This window comes from Neolamprologus multifasciatus, chromosome 7 (assembly GCF_963576455.1).
Source record: "Neolamprologus multifasciatus chromosome 7, fNeoMul1.2, whole genome shotgun sequence".
Taxonomy (NCBI): Eukaryota; Metazoa; Chordata; class Actinopteri; order Cichliformes; family Cichlidae; genus Neolamprologus; species Neolamprologus multifasciatus.
Window position 1 is genome coordinate 59,421,133 of NC_140445.1, and position 14,404 is coordinate 59,435,536.

At 43.0% G+C, this 14,404-nt stretch overlaps 2 protein-coding genes across 14 annotated transcripts in view; both read right to left on the reverse strand.

Annotated features, from left to right (window-relative positions):
• endouc (endonuclease, polyU-specific C) lies at positions 1–5,631 on the reverse strand. Its single transcript, XM_085165030.1, has 8 exons — positions 4,379–5,631; positions 4,196–4,252; positions 3,998–4,097; positions 3,804–3,915; positions 3,592–3,713; positions 825–937; positions 530–680; positions 1–446 (listed from the first exon to the last, which is right to left on the reverse strand). Exons 1-8 carry the CDS (start codon positions 4,387–4,389, stop codon positions 171–173), a joined length of 942 nt encoding a protein of 313 aa, XP_085021156.1. The 5' UTR covers positions 4,390–5,631; the 3' UTR covers positions 1–170.
• A 137-nt stretch (positions 5,632–5,768) lies between these two features.
• ppfibp1b (PPFIA binding protein 1b) overlaps positions 5,769–14,404 on the reverse strand; it is a 32,644-nt gene continuing 24,008 nt past the window's right edge. For 9 of the 13 annotated variants that reach the window (XM_085165015.1, XM_085165012.1, XM_085165019.1 and 6 more), the window contains 13 exons: positions 11,632–11,806; positions 11,211–11,243; positions 10,515–10,656; positions 10,304–10,435; positions 9,957–10,107; positions 9,722–9,833; positions 9,515–9,603; positions 8,214–8,336; positions 7,982–8,107; positions 7,707–7,895; positions 6,959–7,123; positions 6,797–6,862; positions 5,769–6,722 (listed from right to left, as the gene is read on the reverse strand). In XM_085165015.1, coding sequence (XP_085021141.1) covers positions 6,639–6,722; positions 6,797–6,862; positions 6,959–7,123; positions 7,707–7,895; positions 7,982–8,107; positions 8,214–8,336; positions 9,515–9,603; positions 9,722–9,833; positions 9,957–10,107; positions 10,304–10,435; positions 10,515–10,656; positions 11,211–11,243; positions 11,632–11,806 — 1,587 coding nt within the window. In that variant the 3' untranslated portion in view covers positions 5,769–6,638. The remainder of the gene's footprint in view (positions 6,723–6,796; positions 6,863–6,958; positions 7,124–7,706; positions 7,896–7,981; positions 8,108–8,213; positions 8,337–9,514; positions 9,604–9,721; positions 9,834–9,956; positions 10,108–10,303; positions 10,436–10,514; positions 10,657–11,210; positions 11,244–11,631; positions 11,807–14,404) is intronic. The other 4 variants (XM_085165017.1, XM_085165014.1, XM_085165018.1 and 1 more) reach the window with 2 other exon arrangements.

The following is a 14,404-nucleotide window of genomic DNA, read 5'->3' on the forward strand; positions in this document are numbered from 1 at the left end:
TTGAACTCCAAAATAATATTTTATTGAAAGCTACTGAGGTCACAGTGATCTTGAAATACATGTAAATGTCCTTTGCAGTACATTAGGCAGGTCAGTTCCTTATCAATGAGGCCACGTATTGCTGAACAAAGATTAGTTTTTATCAGAAGTGAATAAAATGATGGATCACATCAGTGCGCGTGCTGCCTGACATGTCTGCCGTTGCTGCTGAGCAGTTTGGGGTACGCCGTTCCGAGTGAGCGCCCGTGTCTGATCACCACCAGCTCCATCTGACACTGGTCAATGTTGACCACAACTGTGGTGCTTCTCTCCGTGTTCATGAGGAAGACGATGGTGAAGACGGCCATCTCAAACTCGGGGCTGGTGCCGATGAAGGCGCTGCCAACAGGCTTCACCACACCGTGCCAGCTGAACTGGAGGTTGAGAACGTGGTCATCTTGATCAGGCTGTGACAAAAGCATGAACATTAATGGTTATGTTACCAACGAAGGAAATGAATCTCTTCTGTCTGGTGAACTGTTATTCTTACCAAATCATGCTCCCTGGCCTTATATCCTTTGTAGTCCAAGTGTTGGTTTTTCTCTTGCAGGTAGAACTGGACCCAGTTGTGAAAACCAATGATTTCTGTTCCTGATTTTGTCTCGCCAACAAACACATGTTCAAATCCACTGGAGTCCAGGCTGGTGATGATCAATTTAAGAACAGAAACACACATACTTCTTACCAAAGAAATGAATATTAAATTATAGTGTTGCAGAATCTCATGGATGAATTCAACAACTGGACACAGTTAAAGCGGGATGGTTGGCAGGAGGAGATCTCACCCTGTGTTTCTCTGCCTGTGGTAGAGGTGGAACCAGATCAAGCTGAGCTGCTTCTTGAACAGCCTCAAGTCCGTGCTGGATTGACCTTTTCTCACCAGGTACTGATGAGCCCGCTGTGGAGAAACATCGTTGATGATATTTATGAATCTAAACTTGACTTGTCATAATAATAATGTTATTATTGTGATAATAACACGAACAGATGTATTTATGTCATTATTTTGAGCTTTTACACTTAAAATAATTATAAAAACGTAAAAGATGTTAAAACCCTGATGCCATCTTGGAAATAAAGCACTTTTGTTCATGTAATTACAAGATTTAACTCTTTAAAAAAACAAATCATACCTCTAGATGTTATGTCAACACTATATTTAATCTACTTTATAAGAGTGTCTTTTGGATGAATATGTCTTTAATTGTTAAATTAACTTATTAAATATTTAATTTAACTAAGCCCTAAAGATGGAGTCATGAGACTTTTTCTCCAAATGTCACCTGCAGTCATCTGGTTCATCCAGTGGTGCAAGTTTCATGTGTTTAAGAACAGGGTGCAGGGAGGGTGGAGTTGAGTGTCAGGGTGATTTGTGACAGCAGCAAGAGAGAAAGGGAAGGTTTACAAGATGGCAGCGAGACCTGCTGTGATGTATGATTTGGAGATGGTGGCACTGCCACCATGGATGGAGAAGATTACAAATGAGTACATCAGGGGGACAACTGGAGAAGATGATGAACAGGTTGAGATGATTTGGACATGTCCAGAGGAGGAATACTGGATATGTTGGAAAAACTGAAGATTTAAAGAAGAAGAAGGCAGAAAAAGTTCACTGATGTAGTGAAGGAGGACATGCAGAGGGTTGGTGTGACAGAAGAAGATTTTAGAGATTGGGTGAGATGGAAGCGGCCCCTAAAGTGAGCAAGATTCGATTCAAATACATGTTTATAGCAATTAATCACAACACCAGTCAGCTGAAGAGGTTGAATATTGTAAGGTAAAGACCCTGTCTTGGTTGACACGCCTCTACCATGTTGCGTGGAGGTCAGGGACAGTACCCCTGGATTGGCAGACCGGGGTAGTCGTTCCCATCTTTAAGAAATTGGCTAAGAGGGTGTGTTCCAACTATAGGGGAATCACCCTCGCATAGACCTCCTTCCTGGGAAGGTCTATGCGAGGGTGCTGGAAAGGAGAGGCCGTCCATTAGTTGAACCACGGATACAGGAGGAACAATGCGGTTTTTGTCCTGGTTGTGGAACACTGGATCAACTCTTTATCCTCTCGAGGACACTCGAGGGTGCATGGGAGTTTGCCCAACCAGTCTACATGTGTTTTATGGACTTGGAGAAAGCATTCGACCGTGTCCCTCGGGTTGTCCTGTGGGGGGTGCTCTGGGAGTATGGGGTGTCTGGCCCATTTCTATGGGCCATTCAATCCTTATACAACCGTTAGAAGAGCTTGGTCCACATACCCAGCAATAAGTCGGACTCGTTCCTGGTGGGTGATGGGCTCCGCCAGGGCTGCCCTTTGTCACCAATTCTGTTAATAATTTCTATGGACAGAATTTCTAGGCGTAGTAAAGTGGTGGAAGGATTTGGGTGGTCTCAGAATCTCATCGCTGCTCAGAGTAGAGCCACTGCTCCTTCACATTGAAAGTAGCCAGTTTAGGTGGTTCGGGCATCTGACAAGGATGCCTGGGCGCCTCCTGGGTGAGGCGTTCCGGGCATGTCCCATTAGAAGAAGGCCCCATGGCAGACCCAGGACTCGCTGGAGAGATTATATCTCTCAGCTGGCCTGGGAACACCTTGATGTTCCCCCGAACAAGCCGGAGGAGGTGGCTGGGAAGAGGGAGGTCTGCTTGGACTTGACTCTGCTTGGGCTGCTGCCCCCATGACCCGGCCCTGGATAAGCGAAAGAAGATGATGGCTGGAAAGACCCTACAGAACAATACCACTGTAAGCAATCACTTGGCTACAGTTGGAAGGGAAAAAAGCCCTTTAAGTGGGAAGAAACCTCCCAAGGAACCAGGCTCTGGGAGGGGAAGCCACAACTGGCTGGGGATGATAATAAACTTTGTGCACCTCACCTATCTGTGTTCTGTTCTGCGATGATTCTGTGAATCATATTGTCTTTAGCTGTGTTATTAAAGATTCTTTTTTTTTGTTGTTTTCTAATTTAAACTTTGTGAGAAGTAATCCTCTAATATCTGACGTCCTCCTCCATTTTCTTTCTGGCTTCTTCATGGTTGCAAACCTGAGCGTGCCCAGAGCCAGAGGAGAGGAGGAGATGCTGTGCTATTGCTGAAGAGAAAAGACCCGGCGCTGTTGGAGGGGTTATTGTGAGGAATTTGTCTCATGTGTCCCCCCTGAGATCTACACATAAAGCTTCACTGAAAAGCCTGGCTTTCTTCCACCTACAAAAAGTACATCATGTCCACATTCCTGCAGCGATCCCCTTCTGGGAGACCGCTGAGGCCAGAGTGACATTCCACAGCTGCACACAGATGTTATTTTGCGTCTGTAATGTCTTGAAGTAATGTGTGCAGAGCAGCAGTGCAACAGGAAGAACATAAAACTCCCTCTAGAGTTCATCTGCAGCCTCAAAACCATGAACTGTAGGAAACAATAGAAAGTTGTGCAATACCAAATAAAATTCTCTTGTTGCTGTGAGGAGACATTCAGACTGAAACTACCAAGTTTCTCCAACAGAATGGAGTAACTGAAGTGCTCAAATTTAAACTTTCTGCTCGACGGAGCTTGTTGTGACGCATACCTTCATGACTTTTGTCTCTAAGACGGCGTCCAAGAAGAGATCCATCTCTGTGAGCTCCTCTGTGGTGACTTGTTCCGTCACGCCAGTAGACCGCTCATAGTTGTCCAGGAGTGTCATAAAACCTGCGAGCCCAGAAATCCCATTTATTACAGTGATGACTGCAAACATGATCTGAATGTTTAAGCTCAGAGTGCTCACAACTACACACTTACGAGAGAAAGTGGTTATATTTCTCAGTTTGCTCTCATTAACGTTGGAGAAGAGTGGCTGCGAGGCGTGATCCTGCACCGTGTGGCTGCCTTGACTTACAAAGCTTGCTCTACCCTAGGCAGTTCAAACATAGAACACGTCTTTGTACAAACACAAGACATAGCAGGCGCTAAATAAACTAGAAAAGATTTCTCACCTGAACAGAGATTGTGTAGTCTATCCCAGGTGTCATGCGATTCACATCCAAACTCCACAGCTCATTGAAAATAGTGGAGAGCCCCTGGTTTACAGCTGGTCTGTTATAGAAAGTGTTAGACAGAGGCTATGCAAACATCTGACACATGCAAACACAAATAGAGGAAACATCAGCAGAGTTTGGTTTATACCACTGTACCTTGATCCATTCAGTCCACTGAGGAACACTGCAAGGAGCAGAAATCCACAGAACAACCTGCATATAACAGATGTGAAAACATTTTTTACACATGGGAAAAGCAGCAATGCTCTGACCTGTACTCAGCTGCCCGTGCAACAACGTAAACAAACTAATCTTTAGTCAGTAAATAAAAATATAAACCTCGCAGACATGACGCCAAAGTGTCCACTGTTTCAGCCTGGACTGCAGCAGAGTACTCACACACAGCCTGTCTGTCTAAAGGTCCCGCCTCCACCCAGAATCTTGCAGGGCCCTTTCTGAGCCTGAGACCCACTTTTAACCACCAGATGGCGCCTCGTTTCAGGGCACAGCCTCTTTCTATGGTTTTGCATGAACTTTTACTAAAGTGATACAGCGATGCAGCTTCAGGTGGTTTTAATTTTTTTTTTTTTTCATGCAACTTAGCTTATAAACCATCACATACTTGATACAATTTAATATCAGGTCCCATCCAGAGTCTCAGTGAAATGTTTCTCATGTATTGTTTCAGTGTAAAGGGGGATAAGAGAAGGGTAGATTCATTATTCAATGAGTAGGTAAAGTAGGCTGTGCAAATGTAAGGTGAAATGTAAATCTGGGGAAAGGCAGTGGTCTGTGACTTGAACACAAGGGAGCGTACTGAGCTTTCAAACAGCTGCTGTCAAACAGCAGAAAATGTTTTCTCAGAAATGAAAGCCTCTGTGCTTTAAAATTCACCAACATGCTAAAATTAAAAGTTAACGGCCTAGATTAAATTTAGCTCTTTGGAAAAAGGTTAATGGTCTCTGCCCAGGAATGTAGCTGCCCTGGTTTACCTCTGAGCAGGAGCATGCATATTTGTTGACTATGTGAGCATGTCCTGTAGAGTGACCACATGTCAACAGCATTATTATAGTAGGTTACACTGTAGTGGTGTGATGTATATCACCAGTACAGAGGTGTCAGCAGGGGCCAATGGGTGCATCTCACCACTAAACACAGACTTTTGTGCAGAACTGTAGAAAGGCTTTACTGTGCATGTATGAACATGTGGAGACATGACAAGAAGAAATGAGAGGAGAGCCAGACAGACTAGACAAAATAAATAAATCTGAGAAAGACTGAAAAAAAGAAGCAGAAATAAAAGAGACTTCGAGCTCTTGATTACACACAGAAGACGCATCTCATAAGTTTAGTGAGTGTTCTGTCATTTAGAACCACAGCAGTTCACACATCTAAACTTAGCAGCATTCAGATTTTGTGCCACTTCACAGCGGTAAACAATGTCAGGCCTGGATGCTGTAAAGGGTAAACTCCAGAACCGAGTGCTAAAGAGGAACAACCATTCTCCGTCTCTTTGTGACAATAAAATTGAGGCTCTATAAATAAAAGTCTTTGTGGAGGATTTAATCGTTGAACAAAACACAGAAATCCTGATTACAGAGCAGTTGTGTAGAGCAGATTTTGTCATCTCCAATTATCTGTCAACATTAGAGAGTTCTTGAGTCCCAGACTCTTGAAAAAAATCTGACATTGTGACAGGTGTAGATTTAATTTCTTCAAAGAAAACAAACGTATTTAAATTACTTTATTGATTTATTAATTGCATAAGTGTACAAAAAAGACATCCTTTCAGGGAAGGTGGAGAGCTGCAGAGGGCATTATCGCTTTGAGAAAACCAGACGTTTCCTTGCAGCACAACATTTCCCCAGAATTAACTGCAGGTTTCCATTAAAAATCATTTTTTGGTAAAAACAATGATGAGTTCTTATATGACAGTGTTGAAGTTTCAAAACATGCAGCGAGATTCTTGCTTTATACTGTATATGCACATTTGTAAATGTATAAGTGACAGAATAATATTTAAAGACTGTTCTCATTTCTTTAGCAGGGTTCAGTTGTGTAGAAAACATAGCAGCTGTTTGAGGGTTTTTTCTTTATAACTTCAAAATGGAAACAGTCTCAACACATCACTTCTAGTCCAACTCTTTCTTATAGCATTGCCACAGTCAAAAGGCAATTTAAAAGTCATATATTAAATCTATATAGGCATTTTCTAGATGTTTTTTTTTATTTTTTATTTTTGCTGGTTTTCACTTCAGTTAAAACAGGAAAGTACCCGAATAGAACACAGTAATAATATCTCCAGAAACCAGCTGGCAGGCAAACAGTGGTGTTATCCTACATGTTCCCTCTGACATCAGTCGGGAGTAATGAAGACTAAGTTCAGGAGTGAAAGTGGCCTCTGGACCGAAGGCTTCAACATTTAAAAATCAACTAGAAAGACACGACGCTAATACTTTTGGCTCTTCTTTGAATGTAACACTAAAAATGAGGAAAATGTGGGAGCATTCTTGTTTTTTTGTTGAGACGTGTGTGTGCAAGTGGAGAGGGTTGGCACAGAGTTTCATTCACAGCAGGATCAGGTCTGATGCTGACAGCCTCATGCGTTGGAGTCGTCGTCGGTTACGCTGGGGTTCGGAGAATTGGAGATCTCTTTGAAGAGTTCATCATCTTTCAGCATGCTCTGGTAAACGAGAGAAAAGCATTAAGTTTACTATCAGAAGCAATAATCAGTGAGTAATTGTTCCTGGTTCTCACCGTCAGATTCTGAATGCCCTCAGAGAAAGCACCAATCTGTCTCACGGTTCCCTCAGAGTCCTCCATCTGTGAGCAGAACGCAATAGAGCACAAATTTATGACTTTTTTTTTTTTAATTTTAAATTAAGCAAACCATTATTGAAGGCTGAAGAATAAGCTCACCTGTTCTAGCCGGTCGAGGTCATCTTCATAGATTTGGAGCTCGAAGCCTTTTTGGAAGCTCCGACCCTTTGGCATCTCCACGTCCATCGGACACACATACTCCTCGTTCTCTTCCTGCTTTTTCTTCCTCAGACCGCCAAAATTACCGAATGATAGTTTCTTTGGCTGGTGTGAACCGGACAGAGAGGACAGGTAAGTACTACATACATTTGCACAGGAACGCACACATACCAACCTCTGATTTAGAAAAAACACAAAAAGGTCATCATATTTGATCAGTGAGTTTTTGAGACCTCTGCATCATCAGTGTCATTTTTCCTCCTGGAATAAATTGCACAATAAAATTTTAAGTAATATGTTGCACAAAAACGCCAGATGGAGCAAAAAGGATACGAACTAAAAATCCTATGCAAACTGACATAAACTGATATCACAAGATTTAAACAAAACAAACAAACAAAAACTTAAAATGTTGAATTTTCTGGCAATAATTTTATGGTTACAGGGTTGATGCCAGTTTTAGTGACTTAAAATTCCTTTAAATTAATGTGTGGGCACATTTAATTTCCATGAGAAACTAAACTTTAATATCACGTTGTCAAATCAAATCTCTCAACTTGTTACCCATTTAAAGAAAATACGTAGGAAAAAGCATTTCCAACATATTTTCCTTGTAAGTACTCTGAGAAGTAGTTGCAGTACTTGTAAGTAAGAGCGGACGGTCTGTCTGTGGGAACTCGTGCTTTACCTTGACCTTAGTGGTTGCAGTAAGCAAAGTGTAGTCTGGGTTTTCGAGACACTCCTGTTTGAGCTGCTGGGCCTCTGAGCCAATGAGCAGGTTGAAATGTGTGGCAAGATGGCGCCGCAGCAGAGTCTTGTTGGGGGGGATGTTCAGCAACAAAGCCATCGTCTCCACATTGAACCGTGGCTCCAGAACCTGAGTGGGAATTTGGTGTATTAGGAGCGGACACAACCCAGGACAGCGTCTGCTGTTCCAGGGAAATTAACAACTAACTCTCTCACCATCAGGCCCCCATGGACGCCGCTGCCTCTCAGGTTGGGAGCATATTCAGCGAGATCCACAGACCTCAGCCACTCCATCACCCTGTGGTTGGTCCACTGGGAAATCTCTGCCGGTGAAATGTTGTTCTACAGACACAAAGTACAAACCACAAGCACAGTGTGTTCACACATAGCTATGAGTATGTAAAGTCAGTGGGCCGAGCAGCAGAACAGGCTGTTAAAGCGAACGCACCTCGTCTGACGGCCGGCGACGGAGGCAGTTAGGCTCGTAGTTGTTGAGTCGGAGGACTTGAATAGCTCTCTTGATGCTGAGGTGATGCAGAACGCTGCCCACCTTCAGGGAAAGCAGGTCATCCTGTTGGACAAAGACAGATATCAGTGATTTGCTCTAAAATTGACTAAACTGTGATTATTATCCTTAAAAACACAAGACATCAGAGCTTGAACAGGATCAGAGAGCTGAAATACAAATACCTGAGAGGGTGAATCTGGGATTAGAGAGGAAACTTTATTTTTAAAGTGCACAAACTCATGCTGCACATCTTACCTGTTCCTGTGAAACATTGTTTGAAATAACAGATCAGAGCTTTCTAAGAGCAGAGCATACCAACCAATCAGTTCTCTGGGAGAATAATTAAAATAGATGCCATGAAGTTCAGTTCACAGACTGTAAGGGGGTCTTACTGCCTTTCCCAGAGCACTGAGGCGCTATTTGCTGTAAATGTTCTTTACTTAAGGCCAAAGTTATGGAAGCTCCTTTCTACCACTGGAAAAAAAACAAACTCTTTGCCATCCACACAGCAAAAATTGTGATGAGAAAACACAGGTTTTTTCCATTTTCTCAAACTTCTGAACTGAAAATTGAGAAACTAACTTGAAATTTCAAGTTGTTAACTTGAATTTTTGACTTACCAATGGCAAAAGAAAAGAGAAAAAGTTTGCGCTTTTTTCAACACCAGGATTAAGAAGAGGGTACATTTAAGAATGAGTATTAAAGCTTACTTACCTTGAGGGAGCACCATGAGGGCCAAGTGAGAAAATGCACAAACCAAACATTTTTACTTTGCGTCTGCACCGTTCTTTTCAGAAGTTGACTACATTTTGTATTGACATTTTTCCTTTTCAAGCTTTTAATTATTTCGCTGTTAAATTTTCTGAAACCAGCTGTTTTTTGTCAACGTAAGGAGGGTTTAGTCCGCTGTGAGGCAGAACAGAAGAGGTGGAAGAGAAATTCTCTTGGTCTTTTTTTCCATAACATGATGTGAAAAGAAATGTCTGTATGCAAAGAAATATTGTTGCTATTGACCTCTCCATCCACTGGTGTAAGTGCTCAGAGTCTATGTAAAAAAAATTAGACTTTTTAATCCTCCTAATAAAAACATATTCCTGGTTTATTAAACTTGCTTTGTAGTGAGGCTTCCATCACCACTGGAGCTCTGTGCAGTAACACTAACATGAGGTGACACTAGAGTCATCAGCCCAGCTTATCCACAGGGTCTGTGAGGGGAGTGAATGTCTCCTATCGGCACTCACCACAGTCATGTAGTGCAGCATGCGACCGTCCACTCTTCCCTCATCAAACTGGGTCTTATACTGAGGCAGGCCGATGTCATCCAGCCATCCTGAGAAGAGCAAAGAAAATTACATGAATTATTAACTCAAGTAAACATCAACTAAAACATCACAAACATAAAAAACAGACCAGCAGACTCATATCTTCGACTAGCAGCTGGTACTTACTTGTCACCCAGTTGTAGTCCAGCTTTCCCTTATTGTCCTCCTCTTCTGAGCCGAGGGCCTGAAGAGCCAGCTGGAGCTTCTTTCTGTGCAGCGGCTGTTTGATGCCCAGCTCCTAAACATCCACAAGTTTGGATTAAACACACAACATTCCCCAGTTACTGCACAGGAAGTTCAGGGCAGGAATGCTTTTCTTCCAGCGTTGGTAAATTTATTAAATTCTTCTGCTTCATCGCACCCTCTCCAGGTCCAGCTGCGAGGCCTGTAGCAGCGTCTGTCCAGAGGAGATCCACACGCGAGCCATGTTTACATAAAGACCAAGACCCTGCTCCTGCAGCCAGTCGCACACCTGATCCTTCGGCCAGCGTGCAAAGGGAGCGTCTACGTCACTAAACAAGAAAAGAGAAGAGTCAACAATGAAATAGGCATGCAGACACGCCCCTGTGGACGTAGATCACTTGTAGTACATGCACTTGTTACATCTTTATTATTCAAACAAACACTACATTTCACTGTACAACACAGATTCAAAACAAGGAAACCACATTGTGACTTTCATTATTCATGCTGAATGCACTGACTCACTTGTTGACTCTTTGAAGGTCACGAGACCAACCCAGTCTGGGTCCTGCTGTGGCACGCACTCCTCCTCGCTTGAACTCGCCCTCTGGTAGATTGTCATCCAAGTTAAATGTGGTAGACTGGCTCCTTTTTAACCTGAACAATAAAACATTAAAGTTAAATACGTAAAAAAAAGAACACTCAGAGGGAGGATGTTTACAGGTTTTCTACTCACTTCCCAAAGAGCTTTTTTATTCCTTTGGATTTTTTTCTGCTTTCTGGAGTAGTGGGGAGCGTGTGTGTGCTGTCGCTGTTGTTCGACCTCTGCGGCAGCCCTGCCAGATCGAGATGGTCCGTACCCTGTCGTTCTGTTTCAGCTGTGCAAACAAATGCCAGCAGATCAGCATCAGCATCATGAGGATAAGGCAGACAGAGCTGCTGCACAGGGTCAGTGCAAAGAGCCAGAAAACACTGAGACAGGCACATGACGACTCCTGAGAGGTCACTGTGAGCAAAGCGATACGCTCTCTAGAATGGCATGCATGCAGACACTGTTCACTGCCTGAGGAAAGGATTGTTACTTTGTTTTAGATTTAGTTGGAAGGTCTTTGAGAGCCATTTAAATTATTTTATCGAATAACCTGGATCCCAGCACAGCTTTGTGCTCGGGGAAAGCTTTAAAAGAAACGAAGGAGTGTAGGCAAAAACATGCAGGAACATGGCAAAATCTACGTACACTACAGCACACTCAACATACACAGGTACAGAAGTTTGTGCAACAAAGAACAGAGACAAAGTACTGCAGCTATTAAACTAAAAGAAGATGTCAGCTGAATGGATGAGATCAGAAATTGCAGACAGAAATATTCAGCGGTTTGCTTTCTCTGGACAACAAGTGCAACTCTACCGTGACTTGTGATCTATACTGTACCTAGCATAGGCGCACTCGCACTCCTGCTGCGGTCTTCATGTGTTACAAAGAGCACAACACACAGGACAGGGTCCAACAGAAAAGAACAAGAGGCCAGAAATTATGAGTGAAATAATAACGGGATTGGGGAGATGGGATACAGATATACAAGTGTACAACACACACACACACACAAAATATAAAAAGCACATAGACAGGACGAAGGACAAACACCAGCCAAGAAACACAGTTCCATAATTAAACTGGGACCACAGCCTGTGGGCTGTAAATTATGGTCTTGGTCCATATAGTGTACTCCATGGGTGTGTCTTGGAGGGGGAGAAAAAAATGTGAAGAAACTCTCACCATGTAGTGGGTTAAAAGCTGAACAAAGCACATTTCCACTAACTCCATGATCTCAAATCATGCCGTTTGCACTCACCGAGGCTTGGGCTACTGGTCGTCTTCTTGCCTCCGCGGATCTTGAAGAAACCTTTTCCAAAAGACGACCGAGCCTTTCTCGAGCCAAAGGGATCGTCCTCTACGGTGGCAGGTAAGGTGGCTGAAGGATTTATGGGTGGCTTTTCACTGATGCTACCGATCTCCTCACTTGTCTTCTGAGAGTACAAAAACAAGAAGGACAGTCAGAGAGGCGGAAGTGACAGTCAAGGTAAGCGACTAATGTTGTAACTGACGTCAGACGCCGGAGATTTTGGCGGAAAATTAAAGCAAATGGTAGTTTAGATTTGAACAAATTTCTTTAAGCTTCAGTATTACCAAATACACTTATCAATTGTCTCATAACTAACAATATTTGTCTAAATTATCTCCAACACCCTGGAGAACAACGGGGAGAGTTTAGACGCTCTCCAAGATTATATTGATCAGTGCTTTCAGGATCTCGTGATGAAGAAGGCCCAGAGTACAGCTTCCCCGGCCAAATCTGAGACACCGTCGTCGAAAAGACAACGCCCGGCAGATTCCCCCGGCACAACATCGCCAGCTGGCAAAGATATTGCCGACATACTGGAGTCAATCGACAAGCGATTGTCCAGTTTCGACGCAAGGCTGTCCCTGGTGGAGATTCTTCACCGGGAATTTAAATGCTTGCGAGAATCCCTGGAGTTCAGCCAGCAGCAAGTGGAAACGCTCGCTGCTGAAAATGCCACGCTAAGGGAGTCGGTGAAATCTCTCACAGAAAATGTTACTCAGCTAAATAGAGAAAATAAAAAAATAAAAGAAACGGTTATTGATCTACAAGCTCGTAGCATGCGTGATAATCTAGTATTTTCTGGTATTCCAGAAGCCGCTGGAGAGGACGCGGAGACCACGGTAAAAAGCTTCATCAAAACCCACCTGAAGCTGCCGGAGGACATGGTGAAGAACATCGTCTTCGATAGGGTGCATCGCCTCGGCCCCATTCGGGCTACGGCCGGGAGACCACGTCCTATCGTGGCCAAATTCGGCCACTTCAAACAAAAACAACATGTGAAAAGCCGCGGCAGGGAATTAAAAGGAACGGACTTCAGCGTGAACGATCAGTTCCCCAAAGAGATCCTGGAACGACGCAGGGTCCTCTTCCCACTTCGACGCGGCTTCATCCAGAAAGGCTCCCGCGCTGTCATCGCTGTGGACCGGCTGTACGTGGACGGACAGCTCCACCGCGACCCCAACATCACTCCGTGGCTGTATTAACTTCAGACCAGATAAGAATCCGCTACACCCTTTCCCTATCCACTCACACTAACTTGGATTAACATTTGTTTAACTTACCGGTATCAAATCACATCTTAAGTGTGATTTCATAGCAATATTAACACCGTCACTCTCCGTCAGTGATTTAATTGGAATGTTTACGTTTTCTTTTCTCTCTTCTCGTTTTTTTTTTTTTTTCCTCTCTTTTCCCCCTCTTGTTGTTATGCTGCTCACCCTCGTCCTTGGTTTCTTTCTTTATTTCTTTCACTGCTTCGATCACCTGCTTCCACACTCTTCCACAAACAACATCATTTATTTCGACACTTACTCACTGCACGATCACGCACAGTCATGCGCTCAACGGCAGCACATTTACATCAGTCAGACAGCGCACACAGACCTACAGGATACACACACTTAAGCCAAGCATACTCATATTAGTAAATATGCAAACACATAGTCAGACTCGGGGAGCATCTCGCCACACATTTTTTCTCTCTCTCCCTCTCCTTATTTATGAACAAGTGATATATTCTCTCCACCTGTCTAAGCGACACACACAGAGTACACCCCTAGTTATGCACAGACATCTATGGGTGCACTAAGATTCGTTACATGGAATGTAAATGGAGCTGGCTCCAGAGAAAAGAGGTTAAAAATATTTAACCAACTCAAAAAACTACAGGCAGATGTTGTCCTTTTACAAGAGACCCACAGACCTCTTAGAGGTTCGAATGAACTTAAAACACCTGAGTTTCCTAATGTGTTCTCAGCCTGTTATAATTCTAGACAAAGGGGAGTAGCAATTTTAATTCATAAAAAAATTAATTTCACAGTACTCGATACAGTTATAGATCCAGAGGGCAGATTCTTAATCATTAAACTATCTATACTTGATAAAAATCTATGTATTGTAAGTGTATATGGTCCAAATGTTGATGATCCCTCATTCTTTCACGGTTTTTTCAGTGCACTCTCTGAACACTTAGATGGCACACTTGTGCTTGGAGGCGACCTCAACCTTGGACTGAATGAAGAAATGGATAGGCTCAATACAGCAGGAACTCAGCGTAATTGGCAGTCCACAAATATAATCAAACAGTATATGAGCGACTTTGGTCTTTGCGATGCATGGCGCTCCCTTCACCCCACCAGTAAGGAATATACTTTTTTCTCACATGTTTATCACTCCTACTCTCGTCTGGATTATTTTTTGGTCAGCAGCTCACTGCTGAGCGACATTTCAGACATTGAGATTCATCCTATAGCTGTCAGCGATCATGCTCCTGTATCTCTAACACTAATGCACAAGAATAATACTATGCCAAGTAAAAACTGGAGATTTAATACATCACTGCTTAATGATGAAGACTTTATTAAATATTTTAAAAAAGAGTGGACTTCATATTTAGACTTTAATGACACTCCCGGAACATCAGCTTCTGTTTTATGGGAAGCAGGGAAAGCTGTGATGAGAGGTAAAATAATTTCTTTCTCATCACATAAAAAGAAAAAAGAAA